A 20,766-nucleotide genomic window follows, 5' to 3' on the forward strand; every position below is an offset into this window, starting at 1 on the left:
GAACATTTTGAGGTCAAAGATGCATTGGGCTGTCACATGCATTGAGGCAAAGCCCATATACGTATCCTTCCCTCTGAAACTGAGTGGCTAGATTCCAAACATATTAAAGCCTCCAAACTACTTAAGAAGTTCAAAGAATAGTAAACAGATAAACCTCAACGACGGTCAAATTAATTGTGAATTTACATCTGTCTCTTCCCCTCCTCTTTTTTCTCCCTATACATCTCTGACGAGGACAGAATGTCAGTCCTGCCATCTTCAGTTGGGTGCCTTGTCAGTATCCTGACATCAAGAAGTCGGGGGGGGGGGAAGGGAGGTGGGTCCTAGGCGGGAGGGGGGAAATATAGTATGTGCTGGATTTTAAAGTGATTAATATGATTGCATTTGTATACTGTTGCGTTTTTAATTCTAGTGTAAAAATAGGAAGCTGAATATATTGATAGATAGTAGAAATACACTGAAGGGAGGAGCAGAAGGAAAGAAGAAAGAGGGGTAGAGAGGGTGGGAGAGAGGATTGGAGGGAGGGTGAGATGGAAGGGAGGGAGTGTATTGGGAGAGAGGAGTGATAGAGGGGGAGGGGAAGTAGGGTAGAGGGGAATGTTGGAGGGTAGAAAGGAAAGTTGGAGGGGGGTGAAAGAAAGGGTGTATGGAGGGTTGAAGTGGTATATTGGGTTTGTATTTTGGGGAGTTTTGTTGACAAGGATGGCTGTGTTTATTGTTCAATGTTATATGGCCCCGGTTATGCACAGTATATATGTGACCGTATGAAATGAAAATGAAAAATGAAAATAAAACATATTTACATGAAGATCCTGACATCAAGAGCTGTGGGGAGGGGACAAGGGGGGGAAATGGGCAATCAACATGGATGGAATGTGATGGGAAATAGGGAGGGCAGAATGACAGCCTGACAAAGACCAAGGCAGCAGTTTGTGCCACCACTCAAGGCCACACACCCTGAGAATGGAATGCGGATTGCTCCAAACATCTCAGTGATTCTCAAAACGCCTAGATGACCTTCCATTGCCTGAAGATGAATTGGTCAAAGAGGGAAGGGCTGGGATGAGGAAAACAATGTGTAACCTTTTGCACAGGAATCTTTCATTCTGGCTTTACTGCAACCAGAAACCTTTAGTAGAAGAGCCTATCAGTTAAGTGGAGTCAAGGGTTTTTCTTTCCTAAGGGATCTGACTGGGGCAGGTTTGACAAAAAGTCTTCAAGGAAAACCAAGTCCAGTTGCCTTTTGAAAAAAGCACCTTTGGGGATATTGCCAAATTAGAACTTCACATGACTGAAACCAATATTCCTTCTGGTGAGAGCTGTGAGAAAGATGTGTGGATTAGGATTAGGATCAGGATTAGGATTAGGATTAGGATTTATTATATTTCTATGCCACCCTTTTCCCCGAAGGGGACTCAGGGCAGCTCACAACCCAAGTCAAGGGCGGGGGTTACAAATAAGGAATAAAAAGACGAACAGAACAATACACAATTTAAAAGCACACAACAACCATACCATTCGAGGGGGGACAAAAGCTCATTAGCCCCAGGCCTGTCGGAACAGCCAGGTTTTAAGGGCTTTGCGGAAGGCCTGGAGGGTGGTGAGGGTTCGAATCTCCACAGGGAGCTCGTTCCAGAGGGCCGGAGCAGCCACAGAGAAGGCTCTCCTCCGGGTGGTCGCCAGTTGGCATTGGCCAGCAGATGGAATTCGGAGGAGGCCTAATCTGTGGGATCTAATTGGTCTATTGGAGGTAATTGGCAGCAGGCGGTCTCTCAAGTACCCAGGTCCAATACCATGAAGGGCTTTATAAGTGACGACTAGCGCCTTGAAGTGTATCCGAAGACCAATAGGGAGCCAGTGCAACTCGCAGAGGATAGGTGTTACGTGGGTGAACCGAGGTACACCCACGATCGCTCGCGCGGCTGCATTCTGGACAAGCTGAAGTCTCCGAATGCTCTTCAAGGGCTGCCCCATGTAGAGCACGTTGCAGTAGTCCAGTCTTGAGGTCACAAGGGCACAAGTGGTCTATCTGTTGAGCCCTTGCTGGGCCAGAATTATCCAGTGGTTAGGGTGCAGTACTGCAGGCCACTTCAGCTGACTGCTATCTGCAGTTTGGCTGTTCAAATCTCACCGGCTCAAGGTTGACTCAGCCTTCCATCCTTCCGAGGTGGGTGAAATGAGGACCCAGACTGTGGGGGCGATATGTTGACTCTGTAAACCGCTTAGAGAGGGCTGAAAGCCCTATGAAGCAGTATATAAGTCTAACTGCTATCGCTATTGCTATTGTTATCTGTAGTTCAGCAGTTCTAATCTCACCGGCTCAAGGTTGACTCAGCCTTCCATCCTTCCGAGGTGGGTGAAATGAGGACCCAGACTGTGGGGGCGATATGCTGACTCTGTAAACCGCTTAGAGAGGGCTGAAAGCCCTATGAAGCGGTATATAAGTCTAACTGCTATTGCTATTGCTATTGTTATCTGTAGTTCAGCGGTTCTAATCTCACCGGCTCAAGGTTGACTCAGCCTTCCATCCTTCCGAGGTGGGTGAAATGAGGACCCAGACTGTGGGGGCGATATGCTGACTCTGTAAACCGGTTAGAGAGGGCTGAAAGCCCTATGAAGCGGTATATAAGTCGAACTGCTATTGCTATTGCTATTGCTATGAATGCAATTGCCAGGTCATGGTTCTGTAAGGGGAAGGCAACCCCTTCCAAAAAGGGGATTATCTCTAATCCCCATATGGAAATAGGTCAAGGCAGGTATTTAAGAAACAAATATCCATAAAAGTTTACCAATCTGGTGCCTGCTAGATGTGGTGGACCACAGTTCAGCATAACCAGTTTTAGGATGTATTGTTTGTGCAGTTCCTGGCCAATTAGTTTGCCAAGAAATTATTATAGCTCTAATTGGTCTAGATTTTAAGATATATTGCAAGACTTATTTACTTGCAACACACTTACAAAAAAGTTCTTCCAATCAAAACTGATCTAACAGAGGCTGATCTGATAGGCAAGACAATTTCTTTTTCTATTTGTGTCAAGCTGAGTAAGATTCCCAGCCTCCCGTACCCAGACAGTAGAGAAGAGATCAAAGCAGCCTCATTTTATTAGGCTTCTTGACAAACAAGGAGGTGAATCCCTTGGTTAGGGACAGCTGACTGTACCCTTATTTAAGAAGCAGTTCTGATTCCTGCTGTCTTTCGTGGGTCTGGGAAACAATGAATGATTTCTACCTCCTATAGGATACTTGTGTGTGGCTTCCATCTGTGTAAGAAACCTCGAACCTCTGATCTTTGCACTGGATGACAACCCTTGACTTGACTCTTGGAATTCGGATTGGATTTATACTCATCTTCTGCATGTTTATGTTAAAAACAAGATTTACAGGCAAGTTTCTGTTTTATTTACATACTTTGTTCCCTGTTTAGCTCTCACCTCTTAGTGAAGTCTTAAATTCCATTGCAACTATTTTTGGGTGTGATTAGAACCTGAAAGAAGGATAAATAGTATATGCTACTAGCCTGGATATTGGTTTAGTGGTCTAATGTCCACTAGAGCACTTAGTTTAACTAAAACTAAACCTAGTATCCTACAAAGGCTTTGAAACACAGTAGTACCAGGTAACCAACTGCTTTGAAATCCATTGAATTTGGTACGCGATGCATTTTGAGGTAAAATTTTTGACCTGGTACTTGTTTATTTGGTAATCAATGCACAAGGTAGACTCTCTCAATGCTGGCTGCCTTGTGGCTCACTATATTATTCTTTATGGGAAACATTTGTTTGGTATTGATTATTTTTGGTACTCAATGTGCTTCCTGGAACCAATTAACAATGAGTACTATGCAAAAAAAAAAGTAATGTATAAGATTATGGAATGCAACTATCTTTAATTATTTCTCAGGATTCATTCAGATCAAAGCCATTTTCTAATTGGTGCTGACTTGTTTCCGTTCTCTTTAGAAGTAAAATTCTGCTCAATGGGCTGTTTCTGGTTAAGGCAACAGATAGCAGAAGATATTTCAGCGCAAGTGGTGCTTTGAATCTTCAGGAAGCTCATGATTCTAATGAATTAATCAATGATTGAATTGCTCTGTACAGGATGAAGATGAGGAGTTTCATCATAATGGCTTGTTTATGCCATGGAATGGTCAGCTTGGAAGAACTGGGAACTTCAGAAAGACTTGACATTAACTATAACGTGGACCCTGAGTGTTTAATGAATATCGTATGTTAAATTTATTGTGTCTGTTATATTTTGATAGGTGAAGTCTGATACATAAAGGAAATGCAAAAGAGCATGGAAAGAAAAACTTGAAAATTATCTACAGGGTTCTATGCATGTTACTGTACATAGCTAACCCTATCTTTTATTTTTGTCTGTTCCATTCAAAGAACGTCAAAGGTTTATCAATGTTCTTACAACTTTACATTCCACTGACTTTGGGGGGGTGGATCCTCAACAAATAAATCTGATGCTTATGTTCCATCTTTTGAATGTTCATATTTTTGGCAACCTCCTTGTTGTTCCTGAGCTTTCCGCAGTATTCATCATCTTGTCTGATTGATTGATTTGATTTTTTTGATTTTACTTTATTTGTATGCCGCCCTTTTCCCTGAGGGGACTCAGGGCGGCTCACAATTCAGGGGGAGGGAAGGACAAACAAGTTACAAACATGAAGACAATACATCGTTAAAAGAGCACAACAGTCATACTATTCGAGTGGGGTTGAAGTCTTTAGCCCCAGGCCTGTCGGGACAGCCAGGTTTTAAGGGCTACGCGAAAGGTCTGGAGGGTGGTGAGGGTACGAATCTCCACGGGGAGTTCGTTCCAGAGGGTCGGAGCAGCCACTGAGAAGGCTCTCCTCCGGGTAGTTGCCAGTCGACATTGGCCGGCTGATGGAATTCGGAGGAGGCCTAATCTATGGGATCTTATTGGCCTAGTGGAGGTAATTGTCTGCCCATTTGTGTTCAGAAAATATAACTTCAGACAACTTTCCTCTGTTATCTTTCTATTTGCAGAGTGAGATTATCCATTTTCATAAATATCCAAGTGAGGAATATCATGTTGAAACAGAAGATGGATATATACTTACCATTAACAGAATACCATATGGAAGGTATAATGGTGCAAATAAAGGTAGGAGCCAGGGACAAATCAATTATAATTGGGTTTAAGAAATGACAATAGCAGGTAGACTTATATACCGCTTCATAGGGCTTTCAGCCCTCTCCAAGCGGTTTACAGAGTCAGCATATTGCCCCCAACAACAATCCGGGTCCTCATTTTACCCACCTCGGAAGGATGGAAGGCTGAGTCAACCCTGAGCCGGTGAGATTTGAACAGCCGAACTGCAGAACTGCAGTCAGCTGAAGTAGCCTGCAGTGCTGCATTTAACCACTGCGCCACCTAGAGGCTCTCTCACCTAGAGAGCTACAAATGGGCTACCTTTGCTCTCCACACCTGGGAAGCAACTATTTTTCTTCAGATCTGAAGTGGAGGACCATTCTACTCTCAACGAACCTACGTGACCTCGTGTGAGATTCTTATAGAACGTGGCTGAGAATACTTTTCAATAACTGAGGTGGAATGATCTATCTCTTCAAAATGGAATGCGATAATCTCAGAATGAACACCGACATTTGTATTGTGCTGTAACCTTCTTCTTTCAATATCTTAGAAAAGGAGAATGTCTTTAAAATGTCTTGAAGGACCTATCAGCTTAAGAGACCGACTGACTGACTAATTGAGATTTTGAGAATCTTACACTCGTCTTTTCAATAAAAAGGTTTTTTTTTTAAAAGGAATGATATAATAAAATAGCAAACTATTGTGACAAATCATTGCACCAGATGTTGTAAGGGAAAAAAAACACCAAGAACAAAAGCGTCCAGTTACAAACTGAATTTCTTTAAAATGTTCAAAGGTGAATCCCATTTAAGAAGAATTGGGAAAAAGTTTTAGCTCTTAAACCTGTTTAGTAGTCTAATGCATAATTTAAATACGTTGAGTCTTGAAAGATTAAGAAAAAAAATATATCCTCAATTTGTGGCTATACTGGGGGAATCTTGAGTTATTGTACATCATGATACTGTTTCTAAAATAATTGATAATCCAATAAGATAAACAGTCTATAGCAGTAGACTTATATACCGCTTCATAGGCCTTTCAGGCCTCTCTAAGCGGTTTACAGAGAGTCAGCATATTGCCCCCAACAATCTGGGTCCTCATTTTACCCACCTCGGAAGGATGGAAGGCTGAGTCAACCCTGAGCCGGTGAGATTTGAACCGCTGACCTGCTGATCTAGCAGTAGCCTGCAGTGCTGCATTTAACCACTGCGCCACCTTGGCTCTTGTCTAGGCAATTTCATTTAAAAAAGAAAAGTACTACATCATTTGTATATAAGATTTGGAGATTATATCGTGATACTGTTGAGAATATATCATAATGTTGGAGACAAAAGAATGGATTTGCGTATGCTTAGAGTAAACCCATTGAATCAATAAAACCCCCAATTCCTAAATTCTATAGAATTAATCACATAATGATCATGCTTTCATTCCAGCCGGTGTAACATATACTATTTATTTATTTGTTGTGTCAATCATTTACAAGACAATAGGTATAAGACTAAACATGAGTATGAATGAAATAGGTACGAATAAATGAGGAAAGTAGGATAGGGACTATAGGCACAATGGTGCACTTATGCATGCCCCTTACAGACCTCTTAGGAATGGAGTGAGGTCAGTAGTAGACAGTTTAAGGTTAAGGTTTTGGGGATTTGAAGATGTAACAACAGAGTCAGGTAGTGCATTCTAATAAGAGATTGTGACAATCAACCACAAATGTTGATTCTTTGCAAGTTTTATTTGCAATCAATGCTTCAATTGTTTTACAGTCTTCAATGATCTGGCTCATTTTTAAAAAGCATCTCTTTTACAGCTGCACGACCTGCTGTATTTTTACTACACAGCGTCGTTGGAGATGGTTCCCACTGGATTTCTAACCAGCCCCACAACAGTTTTGGTTTCATATTAGCAGATAACGGTTATGATGTTTGGCTTGGGAATAGCAGAGGAAACACCTGGTCTTCAAATCATAAGACATTGAAACTATGGCAGAAGGAATTCTGGAGCTTTAGGTAAGAAAATCTAAAGGGGATTAGCAGATTATAATTAATTATTATTATAGCACAGGAAGCAGTTTGTTCATCAACCAAGAGACTCTAATACTATCTTGGGCACGAACTCAACTTGAAGCCCCTGGGCTTGTCCATCTCTCTTAGTCCTAGAATACAAGCAATGACAAACCACTTCTGAAATCTTGCCAAGTAAACTTCAGGGACTTTTCCAGACAGTTTCTTGGAATCAAGGCTGACTTGAAGGGGCCAAAAGATAAAATAATGAGATTAAAATTAAAATGAAAGATAAAGGCTTTCATTCTACCGATTTTATTCCAGTTCTTTCCTCAAAACACAGCGGTGGGTTTCAAAAATTGTTCGAACCTACTCAGTGGGTGTGGCCTCCTTTGTGGGAGTGGCTTGCCACCCATGTGACCGGATGGGAGTGGCTTGCCGCCCATGTGACCGGATATGAAGATGCCGGCGACACTTGTCAGAACCACCTTAAATTATCTCACACACAGCACTGGCATGCATAAGAATATGATGTAAACTTGTTTTTTAAAAGGCATCTTTGGTTTGCACTAAAACAACTTCAACACACGCAATGTTCTGATTGCACCACAAACGCAGTAGTCATCCTTACCTTTCACAGAGGCACCGAGTTTTATAAATAGGAGCATGATAGTGTAGAATAATCGTATCCAAGGACCAGTGGTGGGTTTCAAAAATTTTTGGAACCTCTTCTGTAGGTGTGGCCTGCTTTCCGGGTCCACTGGTGGAACCTCTTCTAACCGGTCCGGTAGATTTGATGAACTGGTTCTACCGAACAGGTGCGAACTGGTAGGAACCCACCTCTGTAAAAACAATATATAAACTCCCTCAGAGTCAAACAGTGGTTGCTGGCCATGTGTTTCTGGAGAATACGAAGACCAGGTTCAGAAGAGAAACTGAAGAGGAAGTTCTTTTAATGCTGCAATATCTAGTGATAAATAACAAAAATATATTTGCTAAGTTATGCATTTGACCTATGCATGAATTTGCAGATTTTAATCATTTAATTTTTTTACGATTTAACATCTGGGAAAGATATAATGATGGAAGTCACTTTCAAATGCTCTTTACTTTCTATTGGGCAGGAAACACAATTGTCTGTGGTTTGTTTTTCCTGCCCCTAAAAAGGACTCCAAAATATTTCCTCCCTACACTTGCGTGTTCAGCAATTCTTTTTTTAGCAAACATTTGAATTACATTCAATCTAGGGATATTCAGTGAACTGGATAGTTCCAAGATTAATCTAAATCAGGATCTGAAATAAAAAGGACTCTGAAATATTTCCTTATTAAACTTCCTCTGGTTGCAAGGTCAGTCATGTAAGGTCAGTGATTCTTAGATCTGGGATGAGAGTATTAATCTGGGAGTACTAGTTCAACAACATCTGTAGTCCTGCATTCTATTATTTTCTCCTAAGATTTTCCAACAACCTGATCTTGATTTCCCTCTTGTAAAATCCTTCTTACATTTGCATGAACGTATTTATGGGTTTTTAACCCTGTGATTCTTTCCATGGGATCAACTGAGCTAATTTCTGAGCAAGATGACCTAGGCTGGCATTTATAAATCAATGTTCTTTCTTTCTTTCTTTCTTTCTTTCTTTCTTTCTTTCTTTCTTTCTTTCTTTCTCTTTCTTTCTTTCTTCCTTCCTTCCTTCCTTCCTTCCTTCCTTTCCTAGTTTCCATGAGATGGGATACTATGACATTCCAGCCGTCATAAACTTTATCCTGAACAAAACCAAACAGCCGCAGCTTTATTATGTGGGCCATTCAGAAGGCACAACTGCTGGTAAGTTATAGAGGCAGATCCATGAGCAGGGATGACTAATATAGTCCACGCATTGTAATTGTGCAACTTGCAGTGTACAATTTGAGAATGAACCTCTCCAGGCAAATAGTTTCTGGAGGAGGCCAAGGCAGGAAGAATTGAACAAATCAGCTTCTGAATTCCTATTAATCATGAGTCACTTTGAAAGGCTTGGCTCATCTAACCCAGCCCTTTCTCTCTAAGGATTTTCTGCAATTAGCCATTCCACACTCTGCACAAAGATAAGTCTAAGAGTTTTGCATGTAAACGATGTGTTCTAGCATGAAGTGATAGTCTTGTGTTTCAGCAATTTTCTTCTGGCTGATCAATGAAGGCACCTGAATCATGTAATGCATCTTCTCATTGTGAACATGAGAACAAGAAATGCAGCTATTTCTCCCTCCTCTGCATCTCACACTCATCATGCAGTCCAGCTCTTTGATTGCAACCCAAAGAGGCTTTCTCCTCCATGCATTGTATACAGAATCCACAATTACTGTATACCCTGCAGAAATGCAGGAGCAAGAGGAGAAATAATACGATAGCTGTTAGATTGGGTAAAGGAAAGGCACACTCAGGCTAAGGAAACAACAGCTCTTCGTTGTAACAGAACGACTATGTACAATCCAGCGAAGGTTGAGTCTGACAACAGCCCTTTTATAGGGAGCTGTCAGACCCTTCGACCAATGAGATTGAACCTCTGTTCCCACCGGAACAGAGGATCTTGGTGGAAACCGTTATCACCAGTGACGTGTGGTCAGCTTTAGGCCTGGTGAGGCACTTTTTAGACTTGTGGACTTCAACTCCCAGAATTCCACAGCCAAGCATGCTCAGTTCCGATTTAAAGCGACAGCGACATTTTCCCCCCTTGCAAAATAAGTTTTCCCATTTTTTTCTCCCTCCCCTTCCTTCCTCCCTCTCTCCCTCACTCACTCATTCTCAAACAAACACGGAAGTTGGATTGCATATATTTTCCCAAGGCTTGAAAGCAGCTCCTCTGCCATACCCCCCCTTCCCCTGCTGCCTTCCGATCAAACTTTTTGAATTCCTCTCCCCTCCCCACACACGCACCTTTTCCAGCTGTTTCAGAGACGATTTCAACTCTGCTTCTGCCTGCCCTGCCCTGCCCTCCCCTCATGAAAGGCCAGAGCTCTGTCAGACTGAGCTAGTTGCTCCCAGAGAACTCTAAAAAGCTTCTAAAAATGCCCTCTACAGGAGGCGAGAGAATACGTGCCTCATTTGCATAAGAAATTCTTCGCATTTTAACCCTTGGTTATCTCTTAAAAGGCGAAAATTTCCTTATGCACAGGAGGCCCCTATTTCTCTGGCCTCCTCCTATGGTTAACACAAAGCACTGTTCCAAGTCACTATGAATCTGGCAGCAACTACATTGGCTTTAATTATTTTTAAAAAATTCTTTAAAATTCCTTTTCCTCATGACTGGTGAGGCCACGCCTCCCCTGCCTCTAGTGACTGCACGTCCCTGATTATCACAGTTGCTAGTATCTAACAATAGCTGTTTATAGTAAAACTTTATTTTCTTCAGGTTTCATCTCATTCTCTTCTTGGCCAGAACTGGCTGAAAAAATCAAGGTCTTTTTCGGAATGGGACCTATAGCCACACTAACATATGCTACGACTCCGATAGTAAAAATCTGGGTGTATCCTCCACTGATTCGGGTAAGAGCTTCGGGTAAAGTTACACTAAAGTAATGAAAGCTACTGGTAGGGATAGAATTTTGGATGCTATTCAAAGTGCTGGTCATCATCTTTAGCAATAGCAATAGCAGTTAGACTTATATACCGCTTCAGCCCTCTCTAAGCGGTTTACAGAGTCAGCATATCGCCCCCAACAATCCGGGTCCTCATTTTACCCACCTCGGAAGGATGGAAGGCTGAGTCAACCTTGAGCCGGTGAGATTTGAACCGCCGAACTGCAGATAGCAGTCAGCTGAAGTGGCCTGCAGTACTGCACCCTAACCACTGCGCCACCTCGGCTCTATGGTCCTATACGGCTCAGTGCTGAGCTATCTGCAGGATCACTTTTTCCTAGGGACATCTACCCATTCCACCAGGTCCCGTAGCAATAGCAATAGCAGTAGACTTATATACCGCTTCATAGGGCTTTCAGCCCTCTCTAAGCGGTTTACAGAGAGTCAGCATATTGCCCCCAACAATCCGGGTCCTCATTTTACCCACCTCGGAAGGATGGAAGGCTGAGTCAACCCTGAGCCGGTGAGATTTGAACCGCTGAACTGCTGCTTTGAAGCAGACCCTGTCCTATGAAATGCTTGAAGTTCAAGGGGAAGCCTTTTAGCCTTCATTAAAGCCCTAAAGACCTGCCTTTCCCCCCAACCAATAGGAGAAGATTAGATGATGGGACATTAACCTGACTTCCGCCAGTTTTTATAGTTTCACTGGTTGTGTTTTAGTGTTTAACAAGATGTTATGTTGTTTTTTAACCACTAGGAGGCACCAGAGTTGGCTGAAAGTTGGTGGCTACGAAAAGAAAATAAAAAATAATAAAATACAAAATAAATTTAAAAATATCAAACAAAATAATTTAATTTAATTAATTAATTAAAGTAAATTAATAAAAAAAACTTCATAACTGACTACAGTTTGGTTTTAGGGGAAAAAAACATTAAAATTATTATTCGGTGTGTGAAGATTATCAAATTAACTATATTTCATTAATATAGTTTTAATCACAATAGCGTAAATTAAACTTTGGTTCTGTTTCGTTGTCCACCATTTGGAATTTGAACTCTCGTGTACCCTGAAAAGATCCAGTTTGTTTATTCCTGAACAGAAGAGTTTCTTCCTAAACTTACATAGCAGAGAAACTGCCTAGGGCAGCGATGGCGAAACTTTTTTTGGCTTGCGTGCCAGTGGTGGGTTTCGAAAATTGTTGGAACCTACTCTGTGGGTGTGGCCTCCTTTGTGGGAGTGGCTTGCCACCCATGTGACCGGATATGAAATTATGAATTAGTACTGAGGTCGGTCCAAGTAGCTATTCAGAAACTCTGGCATTGAAGCATGCAAGTCTTAAAGCTGTCAAGTTACGAGATCCTTGCCAATGGTGGGTTTCAAAATTTTTTGGAACCTCTTCTGTAGGTGTGGCCTGCTTTCCGGGTCCACTGGTGGAACCTCTTCTAACCGGTTCGGTAGATTTGACGAACCGGTTCTACCGAATAGGTGCGAACTGGTAGGAATAGCAATAGCAGTAGACTTATATACCGCTTCATAGGGCTTTCAGCCCTCTCTAAGCGGTTTACAGAGAGTCAGCATATTGCCCCCAACAATCTGGGTCCTCATTTTACCCACCTCGGAAGGATGGAAGGCTGAGTCAACCCTGAGCCGGTGAGATTTGAACCGCTGAACTGCTGATCTAGCAGTAGCCTGCAGTGCTGCATTTAACCACTGCGCCACCTTGGCTCTCCCCTTGCTTATGGCACGCAACCTCTGTTGCGTGCCATAAGCAAGGGGAGCACAGGGCATTGTGCGGGGCATGCCGCACCCATAATGCAATATGCGACACTCCCAATGTGCATGCGTGCATGACAGGCCCCCCCCCCACATTTTTGCATGCTTTTTTCCGTGACCCGACTAAAGCACGAACGTCATAAGCGCGCCGACAAAACCGCGGCGCTAAAACCGCGATGTCAAAAGCGCGCCGACAACAGCGCGCCGACAGAAGCGTGATTTAAGTTAAGGTAAGGTTTAGGGTTAGGTTTAGGTTTAGGTTTAGGGTTAGGGTTAGGGTTAGGGTTAGGGTTAGGGTTAGGGTTAGGGTTAGGGTTAGGGGTAGGGGTAGGGTTAGGGTTAGGGTTAGCGTTAGGGTTAGGTTACAGCGCGCTTCTGTTGGCGCGCTGTTGTCGGCGCGCTTCAGGGCTCATTCGTCGCTCATTCGTCGCGCGGTTTTGTCGGCGTGGTTTAGTCACCGCGGTTTAGTCAGGCGCGCTTTTGTTGTTCGCGCATTTGTGGTGGAACCCTTTTTTCACCCTCCCCAAGCTCCAGAGGCTTCATAGGAGCCTGAGGGGGGTGAACAAAGCCTCTCCGGAGCCTTCAGGGATTTTCAAGAGGCTCCCCTAAAGGCTCCGGAGGACTAAAAACGACTCTACGAACAAAACAGAAGTCCATTCCTAAACTTCCAGTTTGCCCATAGGGCTGGGGGGGGTTTTTGCGCTCCGGAGGCTTCAGAGAAGCTCCTGAAGCCCCCAGAGGGCCTCCAGGGCGTGTGGAAGGCTGTTTTCGCCCTCCCCAGGAACCTATAAAGCCTCTGGAGCCTGGGGAGGGCGAAAAATGGCTTTAAAAAGGCTGAATTCAGCTGGTCAGCGCGCGCAACCCCTCGCGAGCCCTGACAAATGGCTCAGCATGCCACCTGTGGCACACGTGCTGTGGGTTCGCCATCCCCAGGCCTAGGGGTTTACAGGGGAAGTGGGGCTAGGATGATATTTGATTTGGCTTAATTATATCAGTACCCGTTAATTAATTAATTAATTTGTTAATGAATATATTTCAGGCACTGTTTGGCTGCAAAGGAATTCTCCACTATCCTCCTTATGTCAGTTATCTAAAGGCTGTGTTTTGTAAATTTCTTCCTAAATTCTGCGAATCGTTTTTTTCTTTTCTGGTTGGTCCTAACTCTCCCAATTTCAATCTGGTATGTATAAACAAAAACTGGGTCAGGCTTGGTTTCTATGAAATATGTTTGTAATGCCAGTTGCAAAATAGCACTTTTTCTTAGATTAGCAATAGCAATAGCAATAGCAGTTAGACTTACATACCGCTTCATAGGGCTTTCAGCCCTCTCTAAGCGGTTTACAGAGTCAGCATATCGCCCCCAACAACAATCCGGGTCCTCATTTTACCCGCCTCGGAAGGATGGAAGGCTGAGTCAACCCTGAGCCGGTGAGATTTGAACCGCCGAACTGCAGATAACAGTCAGCTGAAGTATTTTAAAGTAACATGATTGCACTTGTATACTGTTGCTTTTTTAATTCTAGTGTAAAATAGGAAGCTGAATATATTGATAGATAGTAGAAATACACCGAAGGGAGGAGCAGAGGGAAAGAAGAAAGAGGGGTAGAGAGGGTGGGAGAGAGGATCGGAGGGAGGGTGAGATGGAAGGGAGGGAGTGTATTGGGAGAGAGGAGTGATAGAGGGGGAGGGGAAGTAGGGTAGAGGGGAATGTTGGAGGGTAGAAAGGAAAGTTGGAGGGGGGTGAAAGAAAGGGTGTATGGAGGGTTGAAGTGGTATATTGGGTTTGTATTTTGGGGCGTATTGTTGACAAGGATGGCTGTGTTTATTGCTCAATGTTATATGGCCCCGGTTATGCACAGTATATATGTGACTGTATGAAATGAAAATGAAAATGAAAATAAAACATATTTATATTTGAAAAGGGGAAAAAAAACAGTCAGCTGAAGTGGCCTGCAGTACTGCACCCTAACCACTGCGCCACCTCGGCTCTTAAAGATTAAGACAAAGTATGGCCCACAAGCCAAATCTCACCAGCCACCTATTTTTATATGGTCTCTGAGCTAAGACTGTATGGTTGGGTGGACAGTGGATGACAAAGCCCAAGATTCAGCTAAGCTTATAGGGGTTTGGAGCAAAGCAAAGGGACAAGAGTGGGAAATGTTGGGGCCTCTCTGTTGAACCCAGAGCAGAGGTGTGTTGCTGCCGGTTTGGCCCAGTTCAGCCAAAACGGTAGTGGAATTCAGGCCTGGGTCACAGAACAAGCAGAAACCCAAGCTGGCCGTGCCTCTGAACCAGTTCCCTCACTGCCATTTTGGATTTTAGTGACTGCGCATGGGCAGTTCACTGTAAATTCTTCCACGCATGCGCGAAGAACAATTTATATTGAAGGTGCATTGAACCTTCCTGAGGCTGGTGATTGGAGCTGCTGGATACAAGGAGGTGTCAGAGAGACAAAGAGACTGAGGGAGGGGCCCTTTAGCTCCATTTAATTAGAACCTTCCTGAGGCTGGTGAAAAGAACTTAAGAAGCTTGGGGAACTTTGAAAAATGAGATTATAAAAGCCCAGTCTAGCAAAATGCCAATGAAGAAGAAAAATAAAAGCTCCCAAAAGAAACCAGCATGGCTACATAAAGAACTCTCTGACAAATTGAAAGACAAAAAAGATAAGTATAAAAAGTGGAAAGGGGGGAACATAACTAAGGCAGAATATCAGTAAATAGCCCGAGCCTGTAAAGATGAAGTGAGGAAAGCTAAGGCTCACAATGAAGAAAGGCTTGCCACAAAAGTAAAAAATAACAAACAAAAAAAAGCTTCTTCCAACATGTTAAAAACAAGAAAAAAGTTAAGGAAACAATTGGCCCATTGCTGGGAGAAAGTGGCAAAACGGTGACAAGCAACAGGGAGAAAGTAGAACTATTTAACTCATTTCTTGCATCTGTCTTTACACAAAGGGAAAAAACAGTCCAACCTATCACAAACAGCACCACAAAAATCAGATGAGGAACACAAATTGAAATAGGGAAGAAAATGGTAAGTGAGAACCTGTCTACGCTAGATGAGATCAAATCACCAGGACCGGATGGATTACATCCCAGGGTTCTGAAGGAACTGGCAGACGAGATCTCAGAATCACTGAACTATATCTTTCAGAGATCCTGGAGCACCAGGGAATAGGAGGTGTAACTGTGTTCACTATATAGGAACTCAGAGCTTTCCAAGTTGTTTTTAGCAAATGTCCTGCTAATAAAACTGAAGAATCAAGTACCATGATTGTTCCAAAAACTAATGGCTTGTATAAAGAATCAGCATTCTGAGTTCCTCCTTTCTCCTTCTGGCTAGTTGCAGGATAACAAATGGCTCTAGTCATCCAAAGCTATTGATGTGTATATGCATTCAATTTCAAAAATACAAACGTAACTATATACCAAACGAATAGGATAACTCCAGCTGAATTATCAAAATTAAATCTACTGCACTGCACATTACTTGAGACTATCCTGGGGATATTCATCTATTGCATCAGGTTTATTCATGTGTGTAAATAGACCCACAAGCTTACCATAAGCTCTAATTGGTTTTTTTTGTTACATGGCAGATGAAATTAATTAGGGAATTAAGATGAACAATTGTTTTATTCAGAGTCGTATGGACATGTATGCAGCACATTCTCCTGCTGGGACATCGGTACAAAATCTTCTTCACTGGAAACAGGTAGGTTTTTGTACCACACATTGAATCCAGTTCTAACCATACATTGAAGAGATCTGTTAATCATTATGCTATATATGGGTTTCATCTTACTAACTCTGGATGCAGTGGAGCGATGTGTGAATTTCCAGACAGAAACCCAATATAGTAAACAGTAAAAATGTTGGGTTTCGAATCCCCGTAAGGGTATGGCTAGCTGATGAGAGCTAAATAGCTTGAAATAGATCTATACTAGTCTCCCTTTATTTATTTATCAGCACAAATACAACATATATATACAATATATATATATATACAATACCTCTCACCCTGGCTCAGCTGATAAGGAGAAGGACCTTGTGGCTTAGTGGTTAACACATCTGCCTAAAATGCAATATAGCACAGGTTCTAATCCCAGTAAGGGTATGGCTAGCTGAGGAGAGCTAAATAGCAATAGCAGTTAGACTTATATACCGCTTCATAGGGCTTTCAGCCCTCTCTAAGCGGTTTACAGAGCCAGCATATTGCCCCCACAGTCTGGGTCCTCATTTCATCCACCTCGGAAGGATGGAAGTCTGAGTTAACCTTGAAGCTTGAAGCTAAATAGCTTGAAATAGATCTATATAGTCTCCCTTTATTTATTTATCAGCACAAATACAACACAAATGTAACAAAGGCAACAGTAAAAATATTGGGTTTCTTTCTGGATGGTCTCTTGTGACGAGCCAATGGACAGAGAATGGAAGCAGTGGACTTCCTCCCATATTTGGGCGTACCAGGGGTTGTGACTTTAAATACATCTATATCTATATCTATATCTATATCTATATCTATATCTATATCTATATCTATATCTATATCTATATCTATATCTATATCTATATCTATATCTATATCCATATCCATATCCATATCCATATCCATATCATCTATATCCATATCATCTATATCTCTATCTCTATCTCTATCTCTATCTCTATCTCTATCTATACCTATACCTATACCTATACCTATACCTATACCTATACCTATACCTATACCTATATCCATATCCATATCCATATCCATATCATTGATCTGTCTGTCTGTCTGTCTGTCTGTCTGTCTACATACATACACATACAAATACACACACACACACAATTTCCTGAAAATAAGACCTCCCCAGATAATAAGCTCAATCAGGCTTTTGAGTGCCTGCGCTAAAATAAGCCCTCTCACAAAAATATTTAAATGCATGCACAATGGGACATTTCCTGGGGGGAAAGGGTGGGACATGCCTCACTCACCCCACATCCAACTGCCACCCACATGGAATGGCCTCACAGAAGCTGCTCCCACAAACCCTAGCTACCTCTTAGTGGCGGCCACAGAAAGAGCCGCAGGCCCAGCGACGCTAGGGCTGCCAAGAGTACGCCAGAAATAGAGACAGAATCTCTGGCCCTCTGATCCACGAGCCAAGGTTAAGGGGCCTCCCACACCTCAAAAATAATAAGACTTCCCCAAAAATAAGGCCAAGCACTTATTTTGGGATTCGCATTATCCAAACAATTATCAGCACAGTCAGAATTATCGCACTCACCCAGCACTACAGTCTTGGGCACCAATCCAAGTTTTCAAAGTCTTGCAGAAGATCAGCATGGATGCAACCAAACCAGCCCACAGAACAGGCCTTCCTGCTGGATGGGACAGATAGAGACCCCTGGGGAGAGACGGTCCCATAAGTATCTTAGTCCCAAGCCATGAAGACTTTGAAAGGTGACAACCAGCACCTTGAGTTGCGTCTGGAAGCCAATGTAGCTTGTGTAGCAGTGCGTATGTTATCAAAATGACTGGTAATTCTTTTATTCAGTTTTGTAATTCCATACTATTTGTTATAGATCTATAACAAAAAGGTCTTTCAAGCATATGACTATGGCACCAAGGAAAAGAACATGGAGAAGTATAACCAGGTATGAAAATAAAGGTTTTCCTATTAAATTCTTCAATTGCAGCTTTTAGATCAGAATAGTTTCCTTCTTGGATGTGTTGCAGATGGGTAGAATTTTATTTTGTACTGTTGAAAGAAATGTCCTTCTGGGTTCGGCTCCAAGTGGGGAAGAAGACACTGGAGACATGGAGGCTGCTTGGAAAGATGGTTTATTGGTGGACAGGACCACACGGCTTGAGCCCTGAACAGAAAAGGTGGATCACATGCTTCAACGTTGGTGGAGAAGAAGAGAAGGACTGAAGGAGGGGCTTGCTAGGCTCTTTATACCCTGTTTAGTCCCACCTCTCTGTTTCCTGTTCCTGTGTAAGAAATGCATTCTGATTGGTTGTCAGACTCCCATGGAGCCATGCAGGAGCTACTCTCTAGGCTGTGTTTTGAATCCAGGTATGGATGAATTCTCAGATGCTCAGTTGAGTAAAGTTCCAATATTATCATGCCTTTCTGCTGTAGCTGCTGGTGAAGTCTTTATTATGTAAAGTGACTAACCTGGCCGTGTCAATAGCCCATTAACAAAGTGGGGATAGGCAGGAAGCTACAGGCAACTATTCTGTCTTTTAAAAAATGCTTCTTTTCACATCCAGAGAAACATTTTGCCTTTTCAATATTTCCTAGGATATTTCATTTTTCTGGGAGAGGGCTGGATGATAACTTCCCATAGTACCTTGTTTCAAATTTACAGACTCTCTGGGCAGTTAACAATGCCCCCAACAATCTAGGTCCTGGCCTTTCTGAGGCTCTGAGCTGATCAGCTATGTATTGAAGGCAAAAGTCAGAGTTAAAAAAGACTTGTAATACACGGTTCCACCACAAAACCGCGTTAGACTAAAGCACGCTCGACAAAACCGCGTAGCTGACGTCATCACAGGGCGACAACAGCGTGGAGACAGAAGCACGCTGTAAACGCTAAACCTAAAATTAACCCCTAAACCTAAACCTAACCCCCCTAAACCTAATCCTAAACCTAACCCTAAACCTAACCCTTAACCTAACCCTAAACCTACCCCTAAACCTAACCCTAACCCTTAACCTAACCCTAAACCTAACCCTAAACCTAACCCTTACCTTAACTTGAATCGGCTTGCTTTTAAAGCGCTATTTAAAGCGTCCTTCTTTCTCCGCGCACGCTGTTGTCGCCCTGTTGATGATGTCAGCGACGTGATTTAATCGGGCGCGCTTTAGTCGAGCGCGGTTTTGTCATGCCACGGTAACACACACACACACACACACACACAGGGAGGGAGGGAGGGAGAGAGAGAGGGAGGGAGAGAGAGAGAGTTTCATCACAGGTTTTGTGTTTGCACTGAGTTCTAGAAGTCCTATTAGTATTAGTTCGCTTGCTCAATAGTTTTTTTTTTAAAGTGGTAATTTGCAATGTTTTATATGTTGTATCTCTTCCTGTCAGTTTTTGGCTAATTATTTAAATGTGTTGCTTTCCTTCCCAGATGACTCCTCCTGTATACAAGATAGAAGATATAAAAATACCCATTGCACTCTGGTTTGGGGGAAATGACTTATTTGTGAACATAAAAGATGTCCAGGCATTAATAGCACGGCTTAGTAATGTCATCTATGAGCAATATGTTCCTGAATGGCAACATCTGGATTACGTTTGGGGACTGGATGCAACTGAGGTTATGTACATGCCTATCATTGAGATAATGAAAAAATATCAGTGATTCCTCAGAAGTGATATAGAGAGAAAGCATGTTGTATGATGACAATTTAAAAACAAATCTTGAAGTCTTAATGAAGCCCGAACTGATGAATTTGTTGAAGAAATATTTGCACTCTGACTTTACACTATTTCTCCAATTAGTATTTATATTAACAAATCACTTCTTCAAACTGTTCCCATTTTCTCTGAATTCTCCATCTTATTCCTGTACAATTGATAAACAAATTAAATTCTCATAGACAATCAGGAATTTTCTTTTTTTCTTCTTAAATTTGGCTGCCCATTAATCTCACCTGTTCCAAGTAAAGTTGCCTTTTGCAATTGGCTACTGGTAATCCTCGACTTACGACCAGGATTGATCCCCCAATTTCTGTTGCTAAGGGAGACGTTTGTTAAATGAATGTTGCCTCATTTTGCGACCTTTTATTGCCACGTTAAGTGAATCGTGGTGGTTGTTAAGTCAGGAACATGGCTGTTTAGTGACCAAAGTTACAATGGCATTGTAAAAAGTGACTGATGACCATTTTTCACACTTAGCGACCATTTTCACACTTAGCGACCGTTGCAGCATCCTCATGGTCACGTGATCAAAAATTTGATGTTTGGCAACAGTTACAATTTATATTTGTAAATTGTAGTTATGTTGAACTAAAAAAAATATTATGATACTATTTTTGCATTGTATGAAAATTTTTGTTGCTCCGTATAAAATTTTTAACCCCCCCCCCCCCCCGGTCAAAGGTGTCCCTCTTTACCGATCTGAAAATCTGATCACCTTATAGCAATAGCAGTTAGACTTATATACCGCTTCATAGGGCTTTCAGCCCTCTCTAAGCAGTTTACAGAGTCAGCATATTGCCCCCAACAACAATCCGGGTCCTCATTTTACCCACCTCGGAAGGATGGAAGGCTGAGTCAACCTTGAGCCGGTGAGATTTGAACAGCGG

At 42.4% G+C, this 20,766-nt stretch overlaps 1 protein-coding gene across 1 annotated transcript; it reads left to right on the forward strand.

Annotated features, from left to right (window-relative positions):
* The first annotated feature begins 4,098 nt into the window (after positions 1–4,098).
* Positions 4,099–19,820, forward strand: LOC116518350 (lysosomal acid lipase/cholesteryl ester hydrolase-like). Its single transcript, XM_032231684.1, has 8 exons — positions 4,099–4,224; positions 5,019–5,136; positions 6,944–7,142; positions 8,854–8,963; positions 10,528–10,661; positions 16,107–16,178; positions 18,035–18,106; positions 19,587–19,820. The coding sequence occupies exons 1-8, from the start codon at positions 4,099–4,101 to the stop codon at positions 19,818–19,820; spliced, it is 1,065 nt and encodes a 354-aa protein (XP_032087575.1).
* Positions 19,821–20,766: the final 946 nt, after the last annotated feature.

Source organism: Thamnophis elegans, chromosome 15, assembly GCF_009769535.1.
Source record: "Thamnophis elegans isolate rThaEle1 chromosome 15, rThaEle1.pri, whole genome shotgun sequence".
NCBI classification, from domain to species: Eukaryota; Metazoa; Chordata; class Lepidosauria; order Squamata; family Colubridae; genus Thamnophis; species Thamnophis elegans.

Coding starts and splice junctions, on each gene's coding strand:
- LOC116518350 (XM_032231684.1), top strand. CDS start 4,099: ATGAAGATGAGGAGTTTCATCATAATGGCTTGTTTATGCCATGGAATG. Junction 7,143..8,853: donor AAGGAATTCTGGAGCTTTAG/GTAAGAAAATCT, acceptor TTCCTTTCCTAG/TTTCCATGAGATGGGATACT. Junction 10,662..16,106: donor TGTATCCTCCACTGATTCGG/GTAAGAGCTTCG, acceptor TGTTTTATTCAG/AGTCGTATGGACATGTATGC.